This window comes from Hyperolius riggenbachi, chromosome 7, assembly GCF_040937935.1.
Source record: "Hyperolius riggenbachi isolate aHypRig1 chromosome 7, aHypRig1.pri, whole genome shotgun sequence".
Lineage (NCBI taxonomy): Eukaryota > Metazoa > Chordata > Amphibia > Anura > Hyperoliidae > Hyperolius > Hyperolius riggenbachi.
The window spans coordinates 218,371,051-218,397,368 of NC_090652.1; the positions used below are offsets into that span (position 1 = coordinate 218,371,051).

At 49.1% G+C, this 26,318-nt stretch overlaps 1 protein-coding gene across 3 annotated transcripts in view; it reads left to right on the forward strand.

Annotated features, from left to right (window-relative positions):
• Nucleotides 1-26,318, forward strand: part of LOC137524840 (potassium voltage-gated channel subfamily H member 8-like) — a 795,600-nt gene that overhangs the window by 705,868 nt on the left and 63,414 nt on the right. For all 3 annotated transcript variants that reach the window (XM_068245232.1, XM_068245233.1, XM_068245234.1), the window contains exon 12: nt 8,262-8,599. In XM_068245232.1, the coding sequence (XP_068101333.1) occupies nt 8,262-8,599 (338 nt within the window). The remainder of the gene's footprint in view (nt 1-8,261; nt 8,600-26,318) is intronic.

Consider the following 26,318-nt stretch of genomic DNA (forward strand, 5'->3'; position numbering starts at 1 on the left):
TAACCTATACTGCAGGCACCTAGCTAATCAACAGATACTGGTGGCACCTACGTAGCTAACCTACACTGTGGGCACCTATACCTGGCTCCACGGTGGGGGGGGGGGGGGGGCGATTTTTACACCCTCGCCCTGGGTGAAATTTAGCCTAGAAACTGCCCTGGATTAGATTGTAAGCTCCTCAGAGGATCAGTGACATGACTAAGTACTCTGTGAAGTACTGCTGAAGATGGCAGTACAATATAGTACAGTAGTATGGCAGCATGGTGGCATAATGGTTAGCGCTCTCGCCTTGCAGCGCTGGGTTCCCGGTTCAAATCCCAGCCGGGTCAACATCTGCAGGGAGTTTATATGTTCTCCCCGTGTCTGCGTGGGTTTCCTTCAGACACTCTGGTTTCCTCCCACATCCCAAAAACATACAGATAAGTTAATTGGTTTCCCCCTACAAATTGACCCTAGACTACGATACATACACTACACCATATAGACATATGACTATGGTAGGGATTAGATTGTGAGCCCCTCTGAGGGACAGCTAGTGACAAGGCAAAATACTCTGTACAGCGCTGCGGAAGATGTTGGCGCTATATAAATAATTAGTATAAGTACAGTATAAAGTAGCCAGGTCTATAGGTGTCCCCATTTTAGTTAGTAGTCAGGGGCGTAACTAGAAATCACTGGGCCCCCTTGCGAAAATTTGGATGGGGCCCCCCCCATAGGTGCCAAATAATCATAATGGGGCAGTGTTTTACCATCAAATAATCGCAATGCGGGCAGAATTTCACCATCAAATAATCGCAATGCGGGCAGAATTTCACCATCAAATAATCGCAATGTGTGCAGAATTTCACCATCAAATAATCGCAATGTGGGCAGAATTTCACCATCAAATAATCGCAATGTGGGCAGAATTTCACCATCAAATAATCGCAATGTGGGCATCATATCACCATAAAATAATCGCAATGTGGGCATCATATCACCATAAAATAATCGCAATGTGGGCATCATATCACCATAAAATAATCGCAATGTGGGCATCATATCACCATAAAATAATCGCAATGTGGGCGTCATATCACCATAAAATAATCGCAATGTGGGCATCATATCACCATAAAATAATCGCAATGTGGGCAGCATTTCAGCAGAAAATAATAGTTCCCTTTTTTTTTACCTTAGTGAGGCTCAGCCAGCCTCAGGACAGGTCCCCGGGAGCAGCAGTCTTGCTCTCTCCATCCCACACTGCTTCCTCCTAGTACTGGGGTCAGAGAAACTCCAAGGGGCTGCTGTGGGGTGGGTGGGTGGGTGAGAAACCCCAAGGGGCTGCTGTGGGGTGGGTATCTGCAATGGGCTGCTGTGGGTTGGGTGGGTATCTGCAATGGGCTACTGTGGGGTGGGTGGGTATCTCCAAGGGGGGGCTGCTGCTGTGGGGTTGTGGGAGAATATCTCCAAGGGGGGGGGGGGGCTGCTGCTGCTACTGTGGGGTGGGTGAGAGGGAAGGTATCTCCAGGGGGGGCTGCTGCTGTGGGGTGGTGGGTGAATATCTCCAAGGGGGGGCTGCTGCTGCTACTGTGGGGTGGGTGAGAGGGAAGGTATCCGCAAGGGGGTTGCAGCTGCTACTGTGGGGTGGGTGAGAGGGAAGGTATCTCCAGGGGGGGGCTGCTGCTGTGGGGTGGTGGGAGAATATCTCCAAGGGGGGGGCTGCTGCTGCTACTGTAGGGTGGGTGAGAGGGAAGGTATCTCCAAGGGGGGGCTGCTGCTACTGTGGGGGTGGGAGGGAAGGTATCTCCGGGGGGGGGGGGGCTGCTGCTACTGTGGGGTGGGTCGGAGGGAAGGTATCTCCAGGGGGGTTGCAGCTGCTACTGTGGGGTGGGTGAGAGGGAAGGTATCTCCAGGGGGGGCTGCTGCTGTGGGGTGGTGGGAGAATATCTCCAAGGGGGGGCTGCTGCTGTGCTGCTACTGTGGGGGGTGGGAGGTATCTCCAGGGGGGGGGCTGCTGCTACTGTGGGATGGGTGGGAGGGAAGGGGGGGCTGCTACTGTGGGATGGGTGGGAGGGAAGGGGGGGCTGCTACTGTGGGATGGGTGGGAGGGAAGGGGGGGCTGCTACTGTGGGGTGGGTTGATGGGAGGGAAGGTATCTCCAGGGGGGGGGGGGGCTGCTATGATGCACAACGGGGGTCCCCCTCCTGTCACCCTGATCCTCCATGGCACTGCTGCTGCATTACAAACAGCTTCACACTCACTTTTAGTTTCCCTGGCTCTGGGCTCCGTTAGATGTTAAGGCTGCAGCGTGGTTTCTCATCCACAGCACAGCACAGCACAACGCTATGGAGGGGCATGGTGACAGGAGGGGGGGCCCAAGGAAAACAAAAAATAAGTTGTCCCCCCTCTGGTCCTGCTCCCGTTCGTGGTGCCCTGCCCCCACCGCAAATTGAGCCTGAGAGGAGAGCCGTTCCTCACTGCTATTCAGAGAGTCTCAGGCTGCTCGCTCTGGCTGCTCCCATGAGTCGACTCATGAATCAAAGATCGCTGCCCTAGATTCTAGGGCAGCAATCTTTGACTCATGAGTCGACTCATGAGTCACAGGAGCAGCCAGAGTGAGCAGCCTGCTAGACTCTCTGGCAGAGAATCGTCTCTAGCTGGATAGGAAGTCCGGCTCACTAAAGAGCCGCAACGAAGAGTCTAGAGCAACATGCGGCCAGGGGATGACGTGCTGGGCTATCCCAATACAGAAGCAGGCGGGGGGAAGCGAGTTCCCCTCCTTGTGGTTGTGCTCTCTGCCCTCAACCAACCCCCTTCCCCCCCCCCCCCCCCATCCTCCGTTGGCAGGCAACTTTTTTTTCCCTTAATATAATTTTGTAAAAGAAAAAAATTATAAAAAAAATATATATATAGCCAACAGGTGGGCGCCCCCCCCCAGGGGCCGCCCATGGCACCGGCCCACGGGTGCCTCTTAAGAGATACGGCCCTGTTTGTCACATTGTCACAGGCTAAGGGCTGGAGATGCTATCAGCTTGCCTGTGTGTAAATTCAGTCCCCTCTCCTCCTCCCTCCTCCCCTCTGCCTCTGAAATCAATGGCTAGTAACATCTCTCCCTCCTCCTGCCCAGACTGAGCTCCTGTAAGCCCTTGCTACTGTCTGAAAATGCCAGCTGTGGGCGAGGCTTGTTTAGTTTATAGGGAATTAGAGTATTAAAACAAAAACAAAAAAAGTATTTGGCTTGTGGAATGCCCTATAAACTATATGATAGGAACACAATCATGCAATAAGAAAAAGTATATCTTGGATCCACTTTAAGAAATATTTGGGTGTATTCAATAAATGCTGGTAGAAAATGCTGAGCGCAGGAAGCAGTTCTTTCAACATCTCCATGCACACAATTAGCGCACCCTATGTTACTTTGAAGGAGCATAGCGCGCAGTTCACTATTAACCTATTCATTACCCAGGTAATGGGAGTTGCGTTAATTGCACAACACACGCTACAGAGCTGTCAGGAATACTGGTAAAAGTGCAGTGCGTTTCCTGCTCATAGGAATTTTACAGACATTTACTGAATACACCCTATTGAAAGATAGATGACCCTCCAGTAATCTGTTTTGTCTTTCCATTGCAGTGTAGGATAATGAAGTTTTGAGACTGCTCTGGGTAGCAGAGTATTTTTTACAGATACTGATACACAAAGCTGTATGTTCCTGCTGTAGCTGGGCTGCTGTCATTGTTGTACTGGTAGGATGTCTTTGGAATGGCTGCGTTTAAATTTGCATAAGAATGATCTCACTATTGATCAGGTCAAGAACACCGTAGACTTGCCCACTTTTCTTTATATGAATGTAAACTCAATTGGGAGGAATATAAATTCCATTTATTTATCTAATGGTTTGATGTCACTTGTTGATCTGGTTGTGTAATAGTGTTATGTTTTCTTTCACTACGGTTTTATTGCAAAAAGAGGCAGTAGAGATACATACCGAGAGTATTGATGGATACAAGCATAACAGGCACAGTGTACCAAGTATATCTTTACATACATGCAATAGAAACCATAAAAGTTACCCAAATAAGTAAATGGAAACAGTAAATGAGTAGCTAACCACTCTAAGTGTTGTGCTTTCTGTGGAGAATTTGTATAAGTATGTTTGTAGGCACTTCTTTAGTACTATGGAATTGATGACCTATAGTTCGATAATTGTCAATCATATGGTTTTCTTTTAACTGTAATTTGTTTTACTTCTGTTTAAAAAAAAAGAAGCCTATAAACATAACAAACAAACATAAACTAGTAAGACCTATTTCTGCATCATAAAATGCTTCTCATGTTTTGTGGAGAGTCTACTGGTAATCGGGGGCATAGCAATAGGGGGTGCAGAGGTTGCAACCACATCGGGACCAGAGGGGCCCCAAGGGGCCCTTTCTCAACTGCAGTTTAGCCCTCTATTGATTCTGTGGTCACAATAATCACTTCAATAGATACTTTGAATAGTGGTAATCATTAACCAACTGCACCCCATTCCCTTCTTGCACCTCCGACACTGTAGTTGCCATTGGCAGGTTTTGGGGTGACGTGTCGATTGTTATGTATAGAGTGCTTGGGGGGCCCCCATGTAAAATGTGCATTGGGGCCCACAGCTCCTTAGCATACGCCACTGCTGGTAATAGTTCTTTCTCTAGTAGCCATAAAAATGTTCTAAACATCCTTCAGTAAGTTTAAGTGTGACTATGAACCCACCTTCCACAATATATCCAGTACATAAAACAATCTCTCCATGAAATTCTCCAGAGATACATGTGAAGCTAGTGACTGACTCTACCTAACAGCCATTGTCTAAAATAGAAGTATACCGGTAATTTCTGGCTGTGCAGGAACACTGTCTGGCTCTGGATCTGGCTTAATGATATATAGTTTCCTAGCACAGCCTAGAGGCTAGGGAAACATTCTGTTGCTATGGGTCAGGGGATGGAGTAGACCTCAATGGAGTGGCACAGAGTGGGGGATGTAGGGAGGAGAACAATGGGGCTTGGTAGTCCGAATCTCTTGCAAATTCATCAGAGAGGATTGATCCCACCCTACATATGCTAGATTCTCGACAGAGGCGGCCCAGGCCATCCACCTCAGCTGAGAGCCATCTAGCATTTGCACAAGTCTTTACATGTAATCCTAAACCTTCAGTAGGACAGATCACTCCTCTTCTGGTGTAGAGAACAATAGCAAACAATTATTTGCTGAATTGTAATAGTATTTTATTTGGGGCAAAATGTGACAGTATCCTTTCTGACAATCTTAATCATGGCATAGTACTAAGCCAAAGTATCACTTTTTGTGATAAACACTAACAAGTCTTATATGGAGAATAGTAAATTAAAATGTAAAAAAATATACATAATCATGGGTTTCCCACTGACAACTGATTACCCCACGACAACTGTGTGCTAACTATATGGATTACTGAACTAAAATGCACATCTTGCCTTTTTCTATAAAAATATGCCTTTCGCCTCCGCCAGTCGTTAACTCCCTTGAAATGGCTATAGCTATACTAACAACACAGAGATGCTCTGGAGGTCAACTTGTTTAATCTTCCCTTTGATTACAGCCTGCCGTATCTATGGAACTACTGATCATTCCAACATGCAGATTTCTCTGAAGGAAACCTCTGACAGTATTTATGGTATATTTTCATTACTCGGTCAGCGTGTAGCATCCAAGATTGTGACAGGTCTGCTTTAATGAGTTCAGAAATGATTACTGGTATGCTAGAACATGTAGTCAAGATAAGAGACTTCCTTTAAAGCTTGAAAATGAGCTGCCTGTGATGTATTGACTCGCCAGGAAGTAATCATGGGGCAGTTATTTGGCATAGCAAGTTTTGCTATGCCCCGCTGGGTTTTTGCATACGTCTGTTGGCAGAATGCAATCAGCAGATGCAGCCACACCAGCTCCCTCACGTTCACAATCAAGCAGCTGCATTCTTAGATTCAGCTCTTTAAACACAGATATGGATCCACCGCCAGAATGAAGCACAAAAGGCCGGCGGGACTGTAATTACTCGATATGGAATGACTCCGCACAGAGAATTGTTCAAGCAGAGCCAAAAGGGAGCTCTGTGAGGAAGGTAATTGTACAGGCACAATTAGCCCTCAGTGACAAGTCACCCCAATATAGTTTATAGCCTACAATCGAGAATGCAGTTAAGAACAGGAAGATGCTGTTTCATTCTTTTGTGTATCCAAAGCATCTCCATGCTGTGCTGATTATATTAAGTATGGTATTATTGTAGTGATGGTACAGAAGTTAGGCCTTCACAAGGGTTTGTCAGCTCACTGAAGCTTATATTGCTGCAGGAAGAGGCGAGATTTGCTTCATTACAATGCTGGGATTATATTGCACGTTAATGAAAATATGAACTTATTAAAATACATAAAAGATAAACTTAACTGTGGTAAAATGCACATTAATCTTACAGAAGCACAGCTATCACCTATTCCTATTTGCAGGTAATTCTTAAGCTCAACACACACCATATAATCTTGGTTGTACAGATTTACCAAATCTATGTAGTATAAGGGCCAACAGATTGAAAATACCTTGAATGATTGATTGGATAAGCTCTTACACTACATGAAAGTGGTAAGATTGAACAACCCAGATTGTATGGTGTGTGTTGAGCCTTAACAGCACACAGGGCCGGGCCGAGGCATAGGCTGGAGAGGCTCCAGCCTCAGGGCGCAGTGTAGGAGGGGGCGCAGAATTCATTCAGCTATCATTCCTAATTGTGTTTTAAGCAGAAAGAAATAAGAAAAGGGGATACATAGCAGTGACTGCAAGCCAGATAACTAGATATTAAGGTGTTGGGGAGGTTGTGGGCCCTGTGGCCCTCTTAGTCTAATAGCAATCAGTGTGTGACAGCTGGGGTGGGAGGGATGGGGGGGCGCATTTTGGTGTCTCAGCCTTGGGTGCTGAAGGACCTTGTCCCGGCTCTGACAGCACATCTGATGTGAAAGGAATGTGGAGGCTGACATATACTAGCTAGCAACATGGTCTGTTGCTATGTGGGGGAGGGGGGGGGCAGATGGCTGACGGAGCAGGGTCAGTGTGATGTCACACAGGAGCTGGGTGAGAGGGGAGAACAATGCTCTCGGCCAGGTTGATTGCTAGCTGAGCAGTTGAGGGGGACGGGGCTGCTGTACACATGCTGGATTCTCAGCTGAGTTTCATCTAGCATTTGTCTAGACGAAACACTGGTGGAAGCTCCCTAAGAATAATGATTGTTGCTAACGACAACTAAAATTATATAGGAGAGGCCTTACCTCTCCTGAAGAACAAAATCTGAGCTGAGCCTCAACTAAGAGGTACTCACGCCTGGGTCATATTACTATTAAGGCACTGTATTGACCTGAGGAAGTGGGCCAGCATCCATGAAACGTGGTGTCCTTATGTGCTTATATCAATAAACTGCTTTTCCAATTACATTGGTTTGTTCTTCTGGAGAGGTAAGCTGTATGACCACTCCTATACAATTTTAGTTGTTGTTAGCAAAGATCATTATTCTTAGGGTGCCTCCACCAGTGTTTTGTCTAGATAGTCAAACCCCTACCAGGGGTCATAGTTTTTTTTAGTGTTGCTTTTAAAAACCCCAAGGAGAACGACCAACCAACACCTGCACAGCAGACCTGGGACACTGTGCGGGGGTGGTTGTTTCCCGCAAGCTTTGATGGTTGTTGCAAGTATTGAATCACCCTTCTACTATCTAGCATTTGTACACAGCTTTAAGTACATTTTGAATGCTTACTTTGAAGGACCTCCACATCTATGATTACTATTAGTGGGAAGGTTGACCAAGGCAGGGAAATTGTTTTCGATCCATATGGCTTTTCCCTCCTTTGCAATGAGGTACAATGAAGCTCATAAGTTTGGATTTAATAGATGCATGTCTTTTTCAACCAAGATAACTGTGTAACTGCGGTAATTTCTGCCCTGGAATATACAGATTAGGTGCTCTGTATTTATAGCTGGCAGTTGATCATTATACTCAGACGATTATCATGCTCAGAAGGAAATCACCTGAGGTTGCTCACATATAACTTTTATGACAGGTGTGCTTCACCACCGCTATGCCTAACCCAAAACCTTCACTGAGCTTACATTGTAAAGTTCATAGAGTTAACAATTTTTAGCAAGGTATAATGATGGAATTTAAACTTCCAATCTGCACTAAAATTGCATTATTAATTTACTTATTTTTCTTCATTGTCTTGCAACAGCTTGATCATGAGAGCAATGGAGGTGTTATCCAAAAGCTGCCATCCATTCTGGAAGATGATGAATTTGAAGACGATGAGAAATGCCCCTTATCAGTGACTCCAAGGGGTGTCAGTCCTGTTGAACCTTCCTTAAAACTGCCGAAAGCCTACAGTTCTCCGATGTTATCTCCCTTGACACCGCGAGCTTTCAAAACTCCCACCAAGAGGGCAGAAAAGAGTTTTGGAGATCTCCTGAGTACAAGCGAGAAGGGAAAGTTTCCAGCTGGTGATGGAGGAAGGCCTTGCAAGCTACAGATTCCTGCTTTTAGCATCAATGTGCCTCCTGTACTCAGTCCCCGGTAAGTAAGATCTATTTTAAGCTAACCACACGATTTTGGGAAAGATTCAAAACGTGCCTATAAACTGCAGCATCCTTCCCATGTATTACCACAGTTTATCGCACCTCACTGGATTCCTAATTTAATATTACCACTGCATAATATTAAAACGCATGTGTAAGTATGATTACAGTCAGCACCACTCATTCCCTGAGGCAGTGTTTCTTAAACCTGTCCTCGTGACTCCCCAACGGTGCATGCTTTGCAGGCAACCTCACCTATGCACAAGGGGGTTAATTAGTGTCTCAGCTACATGGAATCCACCTAGCTGAGACACTAATTACCCCACCTGCGCATAGGTGAGGTTGCCTGCAAAACATGCACCGTTGGGAAGTCACAAGGTCAAGTTTGAGAAACTCTGATCTTATGCATCTGCCTGAGTCTTCCAGCTCTCTGAGCATGAGAGAACCTTAAAGGGAACCTAAACTGAGAAGGATACAGATTTTTCATTTTCAAATAATACCAGTTGCCTGACTCTCCTGCTGATCCTTTGTCTCTAATACTTTAAGCCACAGCCCCTCAACAAGAGGAGACTGAGGAAGGGCTCCAACCGAAACATGTCGTGTATCTTGTGACTCCAATACAGCTTGTTACTGCACAGCTACTGAGTGCCGTGTCCTTCTTTATTATTTTGGTCCTGTACGTGCAGAAGTGGTGTGTCTGCAGGATACTGGGCACCGGCTGGCAGGTTCAGTGATGTTTTTTTTCAAGACGTGAAGTTTTTTGTTGTCTTTCCCTCAACAAGCATGCAGATCAGGTGCTCTGACTGAAGTCAGACTGGATTAGCTGCATGCTGTTTCAGGTGTGTGATTCAGCCACTGCTGCAGCCAAAGAGATCAGCAGGACAGCCAGGCAACGGGTATTGTTTAAAAGGAAACCTCCATATCCCTCTCAGCTAAGGTTCCCTTTACAAAAAAATAAAATAAAAAGCACACCCAACAAGCCTTTCTAACCCCCTTACTCCACCATGCAAGTTGGGATTGGCCAGGAAGGGAGAGCCTGAGAGTGGAGCTTTTAATGTTGTGGGAACAAATTATAAATTGACAGCAAAACCTCCTCCACTCTCACAAAGCACTTTTAGTGTAGCATGAAGGATGACGTTCAAATGGAGTTGAACGTACACTTTTTCCCTGAAAATATGGCAGGGTTTTATATTTTTGCTCCAAAAAATGCATTAGGGGATGTCTTGTTTTTTCCACAGACAATACATTTTATCAGAAACACAGAGGCGCCAAAAGGATAAAACAATTTTCAAATTAAAAATAATTTTACCAGTGAAGCAGGCACAGCATCGAATTCTGTGTGCTTGGTGAGGTGACTATAACAAAGTCACTTTTATAGCAATTATAAACACAGTTGCCAGCACACCAGTATGTAGTTTCAAATCTTCCACACTTTTAGTGTGCAATTATTCCACAGTTGGTTCCGGCAATTATTTCGGGGGTCTCACAGGGTCCCCCTCTCTCAAGGTATAAGGTATTATAACACATGCCTTGTGATCAGGGCCGGTTCTAGCTACAATGGGGCCTCGGGACAAAAGTAACATGGGCCGTGCCGACTCCCAGGACCCATCCCACAACACAAAACCATTAGGTGTCCATCATATTTCTCCAAGAGCATTATGGGGAACCCCATATCCCTTTCCCTTACAAATGCAGAGTGTACACACACTGGGGTCTTACCTAATCCAAGCATGACACAGGAGGCAACACCATGCTCTATACTCCATACTTCTCCCCACCATGCCTCTCTTCCTTGTTCCATGCAGGCATGTATGGGGTCACCTTAGCTGGAGAGGACACACACACTTGGGCCCCTACAAGCTTTGGGGCCCTGGGGCAATTGCCCCCTTTGCCTCTATGGTAGCGCCGGCCCTGCCTGTGAAGCTCCCAAAACAATAGTCAGAACCAACTGTGCAATAATTGCACAATAAAAGTGCAGAGTATATAAAACTACATGTTGGTGGCAAACTGTGTTTATAACAAATTAAAAATAGGGGAAGAGGTACTCACCTCCCCATAGAAGATTCCACAAGATAAACGTTTCAAAAATATTCTTTAATAATGTACTTCAATAATTGGGATACGTCACAGCCCACTTCCTCAGGCATTGAAAAAGGAGCAGCTGATCTGTTATCTAAGCGATCGTGGTGCCCCCTCAAAGGATAGATACTTTACTATGCCAGCAGCAGTAACAGCCACTGATTAGCAGCTGCCACTATGCCAGCAGCATTAACAGTCATTGATTAACAGCTGCCACTGTGACAGTAGCACTATGCCTGTATACTGAAAGATACATGCTAACTGCACATGGTATATGGGTTATATCCCATGGAAATGTTTTATTTGACAAAATGTTCACAGGCGTAGTGTTCCTAACAGCAATCAGCAAAAATTGTGTTTAATTAGGCTAGCTTGTCCTCCTAGCACTCTCATGAACGGCGATATGGCCGTTGGCCTAAAAAGTTTGGGCACACCTGGTTTAGATGGTCATTGTAAGTTGACTTTAGTTTGCAGATAACACTCTGCCACAAACTAAAACTTAAAAATTATACTTTGGGATCATCAGTATAAAATGAAATGATGGTGCATGATTGATATTTGGGATAGAAGCAGTGGGGTGGACCAGCACCCAATGGGGAGAGACGTGTACTACAGCAGAGAAAGCCCGTAGCCCATCAGGGTCTAATGTAGCAAGAACAAAGTTCCACAGCACCACTTCAGTGTATTTATTAGCTCTTTATTGGGATAAAAACAGAGGTTGCCATACAGCGACAGACTCTGTTTCAGACTCTCGGTCCTTTCTTAAGCTGTATAGGCTCTCTCCTAGGAGCCCGAAACAGCATCTGTAGCTGTATGGCAACCTCTCTGTTTTTATTCCAATAAAGAGCTATTACATATACTGTGATGCTGCAGAACTTTGTTCTTGTGATATTTGGGATAGCCATGGCAAAGCGGACGAGCATGGGGTAATGAACCCATCATTCATTCATGTCAGCACAGCCAGCCTGGATCTCCTGAATTATTCAAGTAATACAGAAAAGCTTGCAGCTAACACAGTGGCTTAGAAGTGTGAGGATCAGTATGCAGGTGGTACAGGGAATTATCCGCCAGAAGGAAGCCGGATGCTGTACTAAAAATGAATATGTATGGTATTGTTCTCTGTTTTGCCTTATTTCCATAGTCTATGGCTGCAGTAACTTATGATGTTAGAGAACCTGTTAGGAAAGCACATAAGCTTGCTTTGAATTGCATGAGCCTTTTCATTAAGCTTTTAGCTGACTTTGAATAATGTAATACTTGGAGAGTTTTCTTGCATGGTGGAGTGTTGAAATTATTAGACTTCTGATCACCCTATTAGGGCCCATGTTGTCCATGCAAGTTTTGCTTTTCAGCCAGAAATTCTGAACAGAACAGGTGATATTTTGCGTGCTATACGTACGCTGTCGGTGAGCCGGGCGCAGGGTGAGCTGTCTGTGTGTGACCCGGCAGCTAGTAACAGTGCGTCACCTGACTCATCATGACTCATCATGTGCCTAGCTGTTACATACAGAGAGACCCGCTGTAGCCATAGAGTCAGCATTGGGCGAACTGCAGCTGCTGATTGGAGATCATTGCTGGAACATCGGTAGCCAGTGAGTCTCTTCACATAACTGCTCCACTTGGACTGGTACCTATATAGGCTAACCTATACTGGGGCACCTATACGTGGCTAACCTATACTAGGGCACCTATATCTGGCTAACCTATACTGGGGCACATATACCTGGCTAACCTATACTGGGGCACCTATATCTAGCAAACCTATACTGGGGCACCTATGCCTGGCAAACCTATACTGGGGCACCTATAGCTGGCTAACCTATACTGGGGCACCTATAGTTGGCTAACCTATACTGGGGCACCTATAGTTGGCTAACCTATACTAAGGCACCTATAGCTTGCTAAATTATACTGGGCTCCTATAGCTAGCTAACCTATACTGAGACACCTATAGCTGGCTAGCCTATACTGAGGCACCTATAGCTTACTTACCTATACTGGGGCACCTATACCTGGCTACCCATATTGGTGGCACCTATGCCTGGCTACCAGTAAAGGGGTGCTAAATACTGTATCACAAATAACATTCTCAAGACCACTGGAAGGGGGGGGGGGGGGGGTAGGGGTGAAAATGTGACACCCTTGTTCTGGGAGCAATTTAGCCTAGAAACTGCCCTGCACACACATGTGACTTTCTATGGTGGGCACATCTGACTATGGGGCAGATGAAGGGGGTTACATCAACTATCTATAGGCGGGGCAGGGGGGCACATCGACTTTCTATAAGGTGAGGCAAATCAAACTATGTGGGGGGGGGGGAGAATCACATCTGAATGTCTGTGTGTGTGTGTGGGGGGGGGGGGCTGTTAAGGGGCGGGATTTAAGATACCAGATCATATGTGCCTATAGGCTCCTGAGCTGTAAATCCATCCCTGTACGCAGTGCAGTATAGATATTGTAGAAGTGGCACCTACAGGCTGGAGGAACACCTATGAAATAAAAGTAAAGTAGATTCCTGTGCTTTAGAAATCTTCACTTAGATTGTGTGCCATTTTAGTGTGTGGCTGGATACAAAGTGTGGTAAAATGTAAAACAAGGACTGACAGAATAAAAAAAATGCAAGGGAAGAACTTAATGTACACCTGAACTGAGAGGGATTTGGTGGCTGCCATATGTATTTCCTTTTAAACAATACCAGTTACCTGGCTGTCCTGCTGATCACTTTGGCTGCAGTAGTGTCTGAATCACATACCTGAAAAAGCATCCTGCTAATCCAGTCAGACTTCAGTCAGAAACACATGCTTTGCATGCTTGTTCAGGGTCTATGGACTGACGGTATTGGAGGCAAAAGATCAGCAGGACAACCAGACAATACGTATTGTTTAAAAGGAAATAAATATAGTACCGTCTCAAGGGGCGTAACAATAATGGATACAGCCCCTGCCCTTGCATGGGGGGCCAGGGCCACTATGGGGCCTGCTCAGGGCTGTTTAGGGGGGCAGGAGGGGTTGCAGTATGAGGGGAGAGCTTAGCCACACATTGTCAGGGAGGGAGGACAGTCCCCCCTCCCTCACCTTGGGCTCTCCCCTGAGCGCTCCCCTCCAGCATCAATTAGTGTCTGTAGGCGGTGGGCAGGAACACATACCTTCCTGCGTTCCACCGCTGGAGCTTCCTCTCTCTCTCTAAGTGTCTGACTCTACTTCCTGTTTAAAAAGGAAGTAGCGTGAGGAACTTAGTGATCGGACCTCCGTGGTGGATGGAGGTATGTGCTCCTGCCGCCGCCTGCTGCCACTAATTGATGCTGGAGGGGAGCGCTGAGGGGAGAGCCCAAGGTGAGGGAGGGGGGAATGTCCCTCCTTGCCGCCGGTGTGTTGCTAAGCTCTTCCCTTATGCTGCGACCCCTCCGGTCCCCCAAAAAAGCCATGTGCGGTGGGGGGGCCATCCAAATTTCTGCAGGGGGGCCCGGTGATTTCTATTTACGCCCCTGGCAGTTTCCATATCCCTCTCACTTCAGATGTGCTGTAAGAATCTCAATAAGGTTTATATTGATGTAACCACTTCACCATGGAAAAAAAGAATTTAAAACAGAATCCTCAGCGCTTCCAATTGACTAAGTCAGCCACTGCTGGAAAACCTGTAGCCACCTGGTGCTCAAGATTACGAACCAAGGGTGACCATCACCACATCAACAAATCACAGGATCAGTATCATGTAAAATGGAAACACACTTTTATTGTCACTCAGGTTTATTGAAATGGTGCACAATACTCAGAGTGGGCCCCTATGACAAGGAGCCAGTTGCAGTAATTTTGCATTAAGCGTAACCGATGTACCCGACTGGTTTCGGCATTGGATTTTACATCATACTGATCCTGTGATTTGGTTGATGTAGTGATGGTCACCGTTGTGTTGCAATCTTAAACACCGTGTGGCTACAGGTTTTCCAGCAATGGTTGATTTAGTGAATTGCAAGCGCTGAGGTTTACATTGATGCATGTCCACCATGGGGGAGATTCATCACTTTATGTTTCAGTGACACCCAGGGTACTCAAAGAAGCCCTGTGTCACCAGGACAGTACATGGAGAGAATTATCTACAGTGATAAGAACAAGATCCAAAAAAAAAACAAAATAAAAAAGATTTAGCTGAAGTTTTAGTTTAAAATTAACATATAGAGAGTTTATAGAAAGCTCAATTGCTAACCCCACTCTAAGCAATGTTACACCTGGATTTCATGCTGATCTTTTGGCTCTTGTAGTTTCTGAGTCACACAGCTGACAGAAACAAGCAACAGATTTCTGCCAAGTGAAGCTGCTAACTCATTTTAGGCTAACATTTCCGAGTGTATTAAAAGCATAGAGGAACATCTTGTTGAACAGGCAATCATCACGTTTCAGATTTAGACTTACATAGCAGTGATTTCTGTTGCTGTTCACTTGGTCACAGAGCTTGATCCTAATAAATATTGTGACCAATTTAGTATCATATTTTGGGGTGTCGAGATGAGGTTGTGGGGTGAGGGGGTGGTGTTTTGCAGTAGGACAATTTAGGGTTAGACTGGGGTAGTGGTTGGATCTGGGTAGGGTTAGACTAATTGTATCACTTATGGAAAGTTTTGGAGATTTGGGCTAACATGGATAAGGATGTAGGCTAGGGAGAGAAGTTCTTATAATGCTGTGGGTTACAGTTATTCTGAGGTGAAAAATTAGGGTGAGAGTGCAGTGGCGTCCCTACAATAGAGCGCAGGGGGGCGGGGCGCACCGGGTGTCGCCACGACCCCCCACAGCAGCACAATCGGAGGGGGAAGCAGGGCTAGAAGGAGAGGCTGTGGAGGCAGCGGTGGGAAGGGGGGGAAAAATCCCCCCCCTCCCTCACCTGGGACCCCTCCTTCTGCCTCTCTCTCCCCCTCCAGGAAAGCGGCGATAAGTGCGGGGCGGCCGGAGGCAGGGCCACGCCTGGGCGAGTGCTGTGGTGTGGGTGCATTGCACCCAGGCGCCGGGCTGTGCTTGCCCCCAGTCTGGTCTTCACCGGTGCCCTCTGCCTCCCCCTCGGTCGCCGCTCTCTCCCCCTGGCCGCCTGCAGCATCAGACCTCATCAGCGGGCGACCAGATAGACGGGCGCCGGCGCTAGGACCTAGCGGACACCGCTCATGCGGAAGTGACATCACTTCCGCATAGCGGTGCGCCCGCCGCCCGCTCTAAGGTCGGGTCGTCCGCTGATAGAGAGGTCTGCTGCTGCTGGAAGGTGAGGGGTCCCTGTCACTCACCCTCTACCTAGCCTGGGGGCACCTGTCACTCACTGGGGGTCCCTGTCACTCACTACCTACCTAGCCTGGGGGCACCTGTCACTCACTGGGGGTCCCTGTCACTCACTACCTACCTAGCCTGGGGGCACCTGTCACTCACTGGGGGCACCTGTCACTCACTACCTACCTAGCCTGGGGGCACCTGTCACTCACTGGGGGTCCCTGTCACCCACTACCTACCTAGCCTGGGGGCACCTGTCACTCACTGGGGGCACCTGTCACTCACTACCTACCTAGCCTGGGGGCACCTGTCACTCACTGGGGGTCCCTGTCACTCACTACCTACCTAGCCTGGGGGCACCTGTCACTCACTGGGGGCACCTGTCACTCACTACCTACCTAGCCTGGGGGCACCTGTCACCCACTACCTACCTAGCCTGGGGGCACCTGTCACTCACTGGGGGCACCTGTCACTCACTACCTACCTAGCCTGGGGGCACCTGTCACTCACTGGGGGTCCCTGTCACTCACTACCTACCTAGCCTGGGGGCACCTGTCACTCACTGGGGGCACCTGTCTCTCACTACCTACCTAGCCTGGGGGCACCTGTCACTCACTGGGGGTCCCTGTCACTCACTACTTACCTAGCCTGGGGGCACCTGTCACTCACTGGGGGTCCCTGTCACTCACTACCTACCTAGCCTGGGGGCACCTGTCACTCACTGGGGGTCCCTGTCACTCACTACCTACCTAGCCTGGGGGTACCTGTCACTTACTGGGGGTCCCTGTCACCCACTACCTACCTAGCCTGGGGGCACCTGTCACTCACTGGGGGTCCCTGTCACTCACTACCTACCTAGCATGGGGGCACCTGTCACTCACTGGGGGTCCCTGTCACTCACTACCTACCTAGCCTGGGGGTCCCTGTCACTCACTACCTACCTAGCCTGGGGGCACCTGTCACTTACTGGGGGTCCCTGTCACCCACTACCTACCTAGCCTGGGGGCACCTGTCACTCACTGGGGGTCCCTGTCACTCACTACCTACCTAGCCTGGGGGCACCTGTCACTTACTGGGGGTCCCTGTCACTCACTACCTACCTAGCCTGGGGGCACCTGTCACTCACTACCTACCTAGCCTGGGGGCACCTGTCACTCACTGGGGGTCCCTGTCACTCACTACCTACCTAGCCTGGGGGCACCTGTCACTCACTGGGGGTCCCTGTCACTCACTACCTACCTAGCCTGGGGGCACCTGTCACTTACTGGGGGTCCCTGTCTCTCACTACCTACCTAGCCTGGGGGCACCTGTCACTCACTGGGGGTCCCTGTCACTCACTACCTACCTAGCCTGTGGGCACCTGTCACTTACTGGGGGTCCCTGTCACTCACTACCTACCTAGCCTGGGGGCACCTGTAACTCACTGGGGGCACCTGTCACTCACTACCTACCTAGCCTGGGGGCACCTGTCACTCACTGGGAGTCCCTGCCACTCACTACCTACCTAGCCTGGGGGCACCTGTCACTCACTGGGGGCACCTGTCACTCACTGGGGGCACCTGTCACTCACTGCCTAGCTAGCCTGGGGGCACCTGTCACTCACTGGGGGTCCCTGTCACTCTCTACCTAGCTAGCCTGGGGGCACCTGTCACTCACTGGGGGGTCCCTGTCACTCACTACCTACCTAGCCTGGGGGCACCTGTCACTCACTGGGGGTCCCTGTCACTCACTACCTAGCTAGCCTGGGGGCACCTGTCACTCACTGGGGGTCCCTGTCACTCACTACCTAGCTAGCCTGGGGGCACCTGTCACTCACTGGGGAGTCCCTGTCACTCACTACCTAGCTAGCCTGGGGGCACCTGTCACTCACTGGGGGGTCCCTGTCACTCACTACCTACCTAGCCTGGGGGCACCTGTCACTCACTACCTAAAGGGCTCCCTGTCACTCACTACCTAAAGGGCTCCCTGTCACTCACTACCTAAAGGGGGTCCCTGTCACTCACTACCTAAAGGGGGTCCAGGCTGGCTACATATACTGGGGACACTGGCTGTTTGTCATTATGTGCATTTACTGGTGAAAAGCTGTCTCTTATTATGTGCATTTGCTGGTGAAAAGCTGTCTCTTATTATGCGCATTTACTGGTGAAAAGCGGTTTCTTATTATCTGCATTTACTGGTGAAAAGCGGTTTCTTATTATGTGCATTTACTGGTGAAAAGTGGTCTCTTATTATGTGCATTTACTGGTGAAAAGCGGTTTCTTATTATGTGCATTTACTGGTGAAAAGCGGTCTCTTATTATGTGCATTTACTGGTGAAAAGCGGTCTCTTATTATGTGCATTTACTGGTGAAAAGCGGTCTCCTATTATGTGCATTTACTGGTGAAAAGCGGTCTCTTATTATGTGCATTTACTGGTGAAAAGCGGCTTCTTATTATGCGCATTTACTGGTGAAAGGCTGTCTGTCATTACGTGCATTTACTGGTGAAACGCTGTCTCTTATGTGCATTTAGTGGGGAAATTTTGTCAGTAAAAATAATCTTTTGTCCGTAAATTTTTAGGTATTTGTCAGTAAAAAATAACGTGAAAGGTTGGCAACACTGGCAGGCTGTGTGGCGCAACGGGAAAGATACAGGCAGCCCACCTCACACTTGGGCTTGGCGGGGGGAGGAGCCGACGATAGCGAGCGAGAGTAGGGTGGCCGCAGGCAGCCATAAATACGCAGTGTGTGACTGTGTCGCACTCGCAGAGCCTCTCAGCCTGAATCAGTCCAGAGACTCGCAGGCAGCCAAAGCCAGCCAGGAGCAAGCCCATGGAAGAGGGGTAGGAATGGAGTATCGCATGCATGCGTAAAGAGGTGGAAGGTGTGGGTGTGATGAGGCAGGACATGGGTGTGGTTATGTGGTTGGGCGCGGTTAATTTAACCACTCCCATAGGCGCCAGAGAAAATCTTGCACCCAGGTGCCAGGCACCCCAGGCTCTCACCCCTGGGCGTATGGACAATTACTTACTTGATTTCCGCGTTCCAAGCGTGGAGCGCAGCGTCATGATGACGTTACAGGTCTCCGTCTTCAATGCCGCCCACTGTGCTTCCTGATTAGCGGAAGCACAGTGGGCGGCATTGGAGGCGGAGACCTGTAACGTCATGACACTTGGATCTCCCCACCACTACCTCCACAGCCCCTCCATCTAGCTCTGCTTCCCCCTCCTGGGGCACCTACACAGGGGGCAACTATACTAGCTTACTGGGGGCAACTATACTAGCCATACTGGGGGCAACTATACCAGCTATACTGGGGGCAACTATACTAGCCATACTGGGGGCAACTATACTAGCCATACTGGGGGCAACTATACTAGCCATACTGGGGGCAACTATACTAGCCATACTGGGGGCAACTATACTAGCTTACTGAGGGCAACTATACTAGCCATACTGGGGGCAACTAAACTATACCAGCTATACTGGGGGCAACTAAACTATACTAGCTATACTGGGGGCAACCAAACTATACTAGCTATACTGGCTGGGGCAACTATACTAGCTATACTGGGGGCAGCTATCCTGGCTGGGGGGCAACTATACTAGTTATACTGGCTGGGGGCAACTATACTAGCTGTACTGGCTGGGGGCAACTATACTAGCTGTACTGGCTGGGGGCAACTATACTAGCTATACTGTCTGGGGGCAACTACACTAGCTATACTGGCTGGGGCGACCATACTAGCTATACTGGGACAACTATACTAACTTCATTGGGGGCAACTAGCTACACTGGGGGCAACTGTACTAGCTATACTGGGGGCAGCTATACTGGGGGCAACTATATTACCTACACTAAGGGCAACTATACTAGGTATTTTGGGGGCAACTATACTAGCTATACTGGGGCCGCTATTCTGGAGGGGGAAGAGAGAGGCAGAAGGAGGGGTCCCAGGTGAGGGAGGGGGGGATATGTCCCCCCTCCCCACCGCTGCCTCTACAGCTCCTCCATCTAGCCCTGCTTCCCCCTCCTGGGGGTACAGCCTCCATATCACTCCTATCCCGGGTTCACTTTAAATTAGTTAGCTCTGCCCTCATCTGGTCATGGCCATGCCCATTTTCCACCACAGCGCGCTTTGCGCACCGCAATTTATAGCCACGCCCATTTTTTTTTGGGGGGGGGGGTGTCTTTTAATACCCAGCACCGGGTGTCAAATGCCCTAGGTACGCCACTGATCTGCAGTATCACCAAGAATAAAGATTATACCTGATTATTGATGATTTGCAGAATCACCGATAATCTAAGTATAACTAACCTCTGGACACCTTAATAATGTGAGTGTTTGGTGCAACAGTAATGACTTTGAGTAAGACCACCCGAGGAGCAGGTGGTCTCTGGCAGTATGGGCGATACTGCCTTTTGAGAAGTGCAAAAACCATCCAACAGCCTGAGACCTCCAAAGGGGTGGAGTCCCAGGCTGAAAGTAGGAAGAACCTGTGAGTGAGTGACACCTGAAAGGTGGATGTCACTAGCAGGTCTGGAGACTATCTCTTAAGGAGAGAGATAGCTCTCAAGGTTGGGCAAGCCAGGTCGGCAACACGCAGACAGACAAGGTACATAGACAGAAGGCTGATTCGGTATCCAAAGGCAGGCAGGGTTTGGCAACAGATAATCAGATATGCGTAGGTACCGAATCAGAAAGCAGAGGGATAGTCAGGAATGCAATAGGTTATAACAGATATCAACAATGCCTAGACTTGGGTGTGAGCTCCGTGGTCTCTACACCCTGGAACTAGTCTGGAGTATAACAGAATGATAATCCAGAGTCCCTAATCTTGGGTGTGAGGTCCGTGGTCTCGACACCCTGGAACTAGTCTGGAGTATAACAGAATGATAACACAGAGTCCCTAATCTTGGGTGTGAGGTCCGTAGTCTCAACACCCTGGAACTAGTCTGAAGTATAACACAATAATACACAGAAGTAATCTGGCTCAGTGTGAATTCACAGGTCCTCCTGGTTCTAACACGCTGTAGGATCTGACTAAGGTCTTAGTCTGTGTGTGTGTGTAGTGTTCGCAACGGCAGACAACTTGAGACTGACCAGCAGTGACTATATATAGCGCGGCGCTCTCCGGCGCCACCCATCAGCGATCAACCAATAGCCACTTGCTTTGAGGTCAGCTGACCAGGTTGTCATAAAGGTCCCTCCTTGTTTGTCATAAAGGTTCTGCCTCTCCGCGCACGCGCGCGTATTCCTCAGCCTGTGTGAACTAACAGGCCCAGCCACACCAGACCACGCCACGCTGGACGCGGAATCAGACACGCGGCGGCTTTTTTACGCGTTTTATCACAGTACCCCCCCTGAGGAGTGGACTCCGGACACTTCTCACCAGGCTTTCCAGGGTGCAAGTCATGGAATTCTTTCTTCAACTCCTCTGCGTGCATACGACAGTCTGGCACCCAAGTTCTCTCCTCCATGCCATATCCCTTCCAGTGAATCAGATACTACACGGAGTTCTGCACAAGCCGTGAGTCCAGAATCTTTTCAATCTCATACTCAGGTTGGTCATCAATCAACACAGGGGGGGGGGAGCGGAATCCACGTGCACCTCCGGCTTGAGTAAAGGACACATGGAAAGATCTCACACCTCGCATGCTGGTAGGGAGATCAATGGCATAAGTGACATTATTGATCTTTCTGGCCACTGGAAAGGACCCACAAATCTAGGGCCTAATTTGGGCGACAGTTGCTTTAGAGCCAAATGTCGTGTGGACACCCAGACAAAGTCCCCTGGAGAGAATTCCCATTGAATGGAACGTCTCTTGTCAGCCTGTTTCTTCTGGTTCTGAAAAGCCTTTCCCAAATTTCTTTTCACTATTCCCCAAATTTGCTTTAAGGACCTCTGCCAATTCTCCAGGGTTGGGAACGGAGTAGAAGCCACTGGCAATGGGGCAAACTTAGGTGACCTTCCCATCACTACCTGAAATGGGGAAAATCCTGAGGAGGAACTTCTCAGATTGTTGCAGGGGCGGACTGACCATTAGGGCATTCGGGCACGGACCGAGGGCCCGTGGTCAGGGGGGGCCCGCCGTCCGCCAGAGAGCCCTGAGCAGGAGGGGAGACAGCCAGCAAAGGAGGGCGATTTGCATAGCAGCGGAGAAGGGGGGAAGTTCCCCCCCCCTTCTCTCACCTTGGGGCCCCCCTTCCTGGCTCTCCCCTCCAGAATCTGTAAAGTGTTGGCACAGCGGCTGACAGCGGGCAGAGACTTACCGCTGTTCAGCCACCGGAGGGAGCGCTGATCTGTGTGCCACTAGTCTGGGCTTCTCAAGTCCAGACTAGTGGCACACAGATCAGCGATCCCTCCGGTGGCTGAACAGCGGTAAGTCTCCGCCCGCTGTCAGCCGCTACCCGCTGCGCCGACACTTTACAGATTACAGATGGGAGAGCCAGGTAGGGGGGCCCCAAGGTGAGAGAAGTTCCCCCCTTCTCCGCTGCTATGCAAATCGCCCTCCTTCGCTGGCGGTCTCCCCTCCTAGAGACACTACAAGCCTGGCTGCATATACTGGGGGCACCTATAAGCCTGGCTATACCGGGGAGACCTATACACCTGGCTGCATATACTGGGGAGACCTATACACCTGGCTGCATATACTGGGGAGACCTATACACCTGGCTGCATATACTGGGGGACACTTATTCACCTAACTACATATACTGGGGGCACTTACAGACCTAGCTACATATACTGAGGGCACCTATAGACCTGGCTATACTGGGGAGACCTATACACCTGGCTGCATATACTGGGGAGACCTATACACCTGGCTGCATATACTGGGGGCACGTATACACCTGACTACATATACTGGGGGCACTTATAGACCTAGCTACATATACTGGGGGCACCTATAGACCTGGCTGTATATACTGGGGGCACCTATAGACCTGGCTATACTGGGACACCTATACACCTGGCTACATATACTGGGGACACCTAAAGACCCAGCTATCTATACAGGAGACACCTATAGACCTGGCTATCTATACAGGAGACACCTATAGACCTGGCTATCTGTACTGGGGACACCTATAGACCTGGCTATCTGTACTGGGGACACCTATAGACCTGGCTATCTGTACTGGGGACACCTATAGGCCTGGCTACCTATTCTGGAGACACCTGTAGACCAGGCTACCTATACTGGGGACACCTATAGACCTGGCTATCTTAACTGGGGACATATATAGACCTGGCTATCTTAAATGGGGACATCTATAGACCTGGTTATCTATTCTGGGGACACATGTAGACTAGGCTACTTATACTGAGGACACTCTAGAGACCTGGATACCTGCACTGGGAAAACCTATAGACCTGGTTACTTCCACTGGGGATACCTTTTGACCTGGTTACCTATACTGGGGGCACCTATTTTGGGGGAACTGCTGCCAGATTAACTATTTTTGGGGAACTGCTGCTGCCAGATTAAGTGTATTTTGAGAAACAGCTGCCAGATTGTGTATTTTTGGGGAACCGCTGCCAGGTTGTGTATAATGGGGGAACTGCTGCTTCCAGATTCTGTGTATTTTGGGGGAACCACTGCTGCTACATGTATTTTCGGTGATCCGCTGTCAGATTATGCATATTTTGGGGAGACGCTGCCAAATTATGTGTATTTGGGGGAACCGCTGCTGCCAGATAATGTCTATTTTGGAGGAACGACTGCCATATTATCTGTATTTTGGAGGAACCTCTGCCAAATTGCATGGATTTTTGGTGAAATGCTGTCAGATTACATGTATTTTGGGGCGAAACACTATGGCAGAGTTCAAACTTCCCCGGCAGACCTTTTACACCACTGCTAAGGTCATGTATATTTTGCCCCACCCACATTCTGTTGCGTGACCACACCCATTTTTCGGCGCGCGGCGCAGGGGTTTTTATCAGTATAAAATATCACAATATAACATATTTACTGTTGTCAGTAAATTATTATATCTTAGTCTGTAAAAATATAACGTGAAAGGTGGGAAACACTGGTATGGGGGCCCCATAATCTCCTATTGCCCGGGGGCCCCATAAGTTGTCAGTCCGCCCCTGGATTGTTGTGTGCAAATTCTGCAAATGACAAAAATTTTACCCAGTCGGTTTGTGCATCTGCAACATAACATCTCAGAAACTGTTCCAGGGACTGATTGACTCTTTCGGTCTGGCAATTGGTCTGTGGGTGGTAGCCTGATGAGAAAGAAAGATCCATGTCTAACTGATGGATAAATGCCCTCCAAAATTTAGAAACAAATTGGACTCCCCTGATCTGACACTATATTTTCCGGAATGCCATGCAGCCGGAAAATGTGCTGGATGAAGAGATCAGCCAACTCCTGGGCCGAGGGGAGTCCTTTCAGGGGAACAAAATGAGCCATCTTACTGAAACGATCGACTACCACCCAAATGACTGTCATGCCCTCAGACCTGGGGAGTTCGCCCACAAAATCCATGGACAAATGGGTCCACGGCTCACTCGGAACTGGTAAAGGCTGCAAAGTTCCAACAGGTGCCTGACGGGAGGGTTTGCTTCTAGCACACACTGCACACTCTCTCACAAACTCCTTACAGTCTGTTGCCAATGACGGCCACCAAGCACATCTAGAAAGTAGATCCTGAGTTCTGGTGGTCCCATGATGCCCGGCATTTTTGTGGGAATGAAACAGCTGCAATAGTTGTAGGCGAAAAGGCAATGGTACAAACAGGACCCCCTCAGGCTTCCCCTCAGGAACATTCTGTTGGAATGTACTCAGAGTGACAGTCCAGTCTTTCCAGGTTTCGGTGGCTGCCAGGACCACCTTTTGAGGTATAATGGTCTCAGGGGCTGAAGGCTGTGCTGTCTCGGGCTCAAAACACCTGGATAAGGCATCAGCCTTGATGTTCTTACTACCAGGGGTATACGTGATTGCAAATCTGAATCTCGAAAAGAATAACGACCACCGGGCCTGTCGGGGGCTAAGTCTCTTAGCGCCCTCAATGTACTCCAAATTTTTGTGATCAGTGTAAACTGTAATGGTGTGTTCTGCCCCTTCTAACCAATGTCGCCATTCTTCAAAGGCCAACTTGATGGCTAGAAGTTCCCGGTTGCCTATATCGTAGTTTTTCTCTGCGGGTGAAAACCTACGAGAAAAATAGGCACAGGGGTGAAGTTTCCCCTGCAAACCAGAACGCTGAGACTGCACAGCCCCTACCCCTACCTCTGAGGCATCAACCTCCACAATAAAGGGAAAGGTGACGTCTACATGTCTCAAAATGGGTGCAGAACAGAACAATTTCTTCAGAGTGGAGAAAGCAGCATGGGCCTCTGGGGACCAGTGGTGAGTATCTGCCCCTTTCTTGGTGAGACTGGTGAGAGGTGAGATCACCGTAGAGTACCCCTTTATGAATCTCCTGTAGTAGTTGGCGAATAGTGTTGGGCGAACACCTGGATGTTCGGGTTCGGGAAAGTTCGCCGAACATGGCCGCAATGTTCGGCATGTTCGGGCCGAACCCCGAACTCCCCGAACATCCCGCTTTTGGGGGCCCTATGGGGTCGCAGGCATAAGGGGGGAGCATGCCCCGATTGCGGGGGGGGGGGGGGGTCGGAAATTCCCCCCACCCCCTCCGCTAGCGCTCCCCCCTCTGCCCGCTTCCCCATACAAAAGTTTCAGGAAGTACCGGTCCGGTGGTAGTGGGTGGCTGGCAGTGGGCGGCACTGTGAAGTGAGTGACTGAGGAGGAGGAGTCCGGAGAGTGACCGGAGAGTACTGCTGAACCGCCCGCTGCCCGGCCTCCCTCAACGCGTCACTCTCCGGACTCCTCCTCCTCAGTCACTCACTTCACAGTGCCGCCCAGTGCCAGCCACCCACTACCACCGGACCGGTACTTCCTGAAACTTTTGTATGGGGAAGCGGGCAGGGGGGGGAGCACTAGCGGAGGGGGTGGGGGGAATTTCCGACCCCCCCCCCCCCCCCGCGATCGGGGCATGCTCCCCCCTTATGCCTGCGACCCCATAGGGGGGCAGTGTTCGGCCCTGTTCGGCGGCCAATTAGTAGTTCGGGGCGAACCCGAACTTAAAAGGCCGAACACCATCAGGTGTTCGGCCGAACTCGAACATCACCCGAACAGGGTGATGTTCTGCAGAACCCGAACAGTGGCGAACACTGTTCGCCCAACACTATTGGCGAACCCCAGGAATCTCTGGAGTGCCTTCAACCCTACAGGCTGAGGCCACTCCAAGACAGCAGAAACCTTTCCAGGGTCCATAGAGAGGCCAGAGGTCGAGATTATGTACCCCAAAAAGGCAACAGAAGTAACTTTGAAAATGCATTTTTCCAGTTTAGCATACAGCATATTTTGTCTCAACTTTCGTAGCACAAACCGAA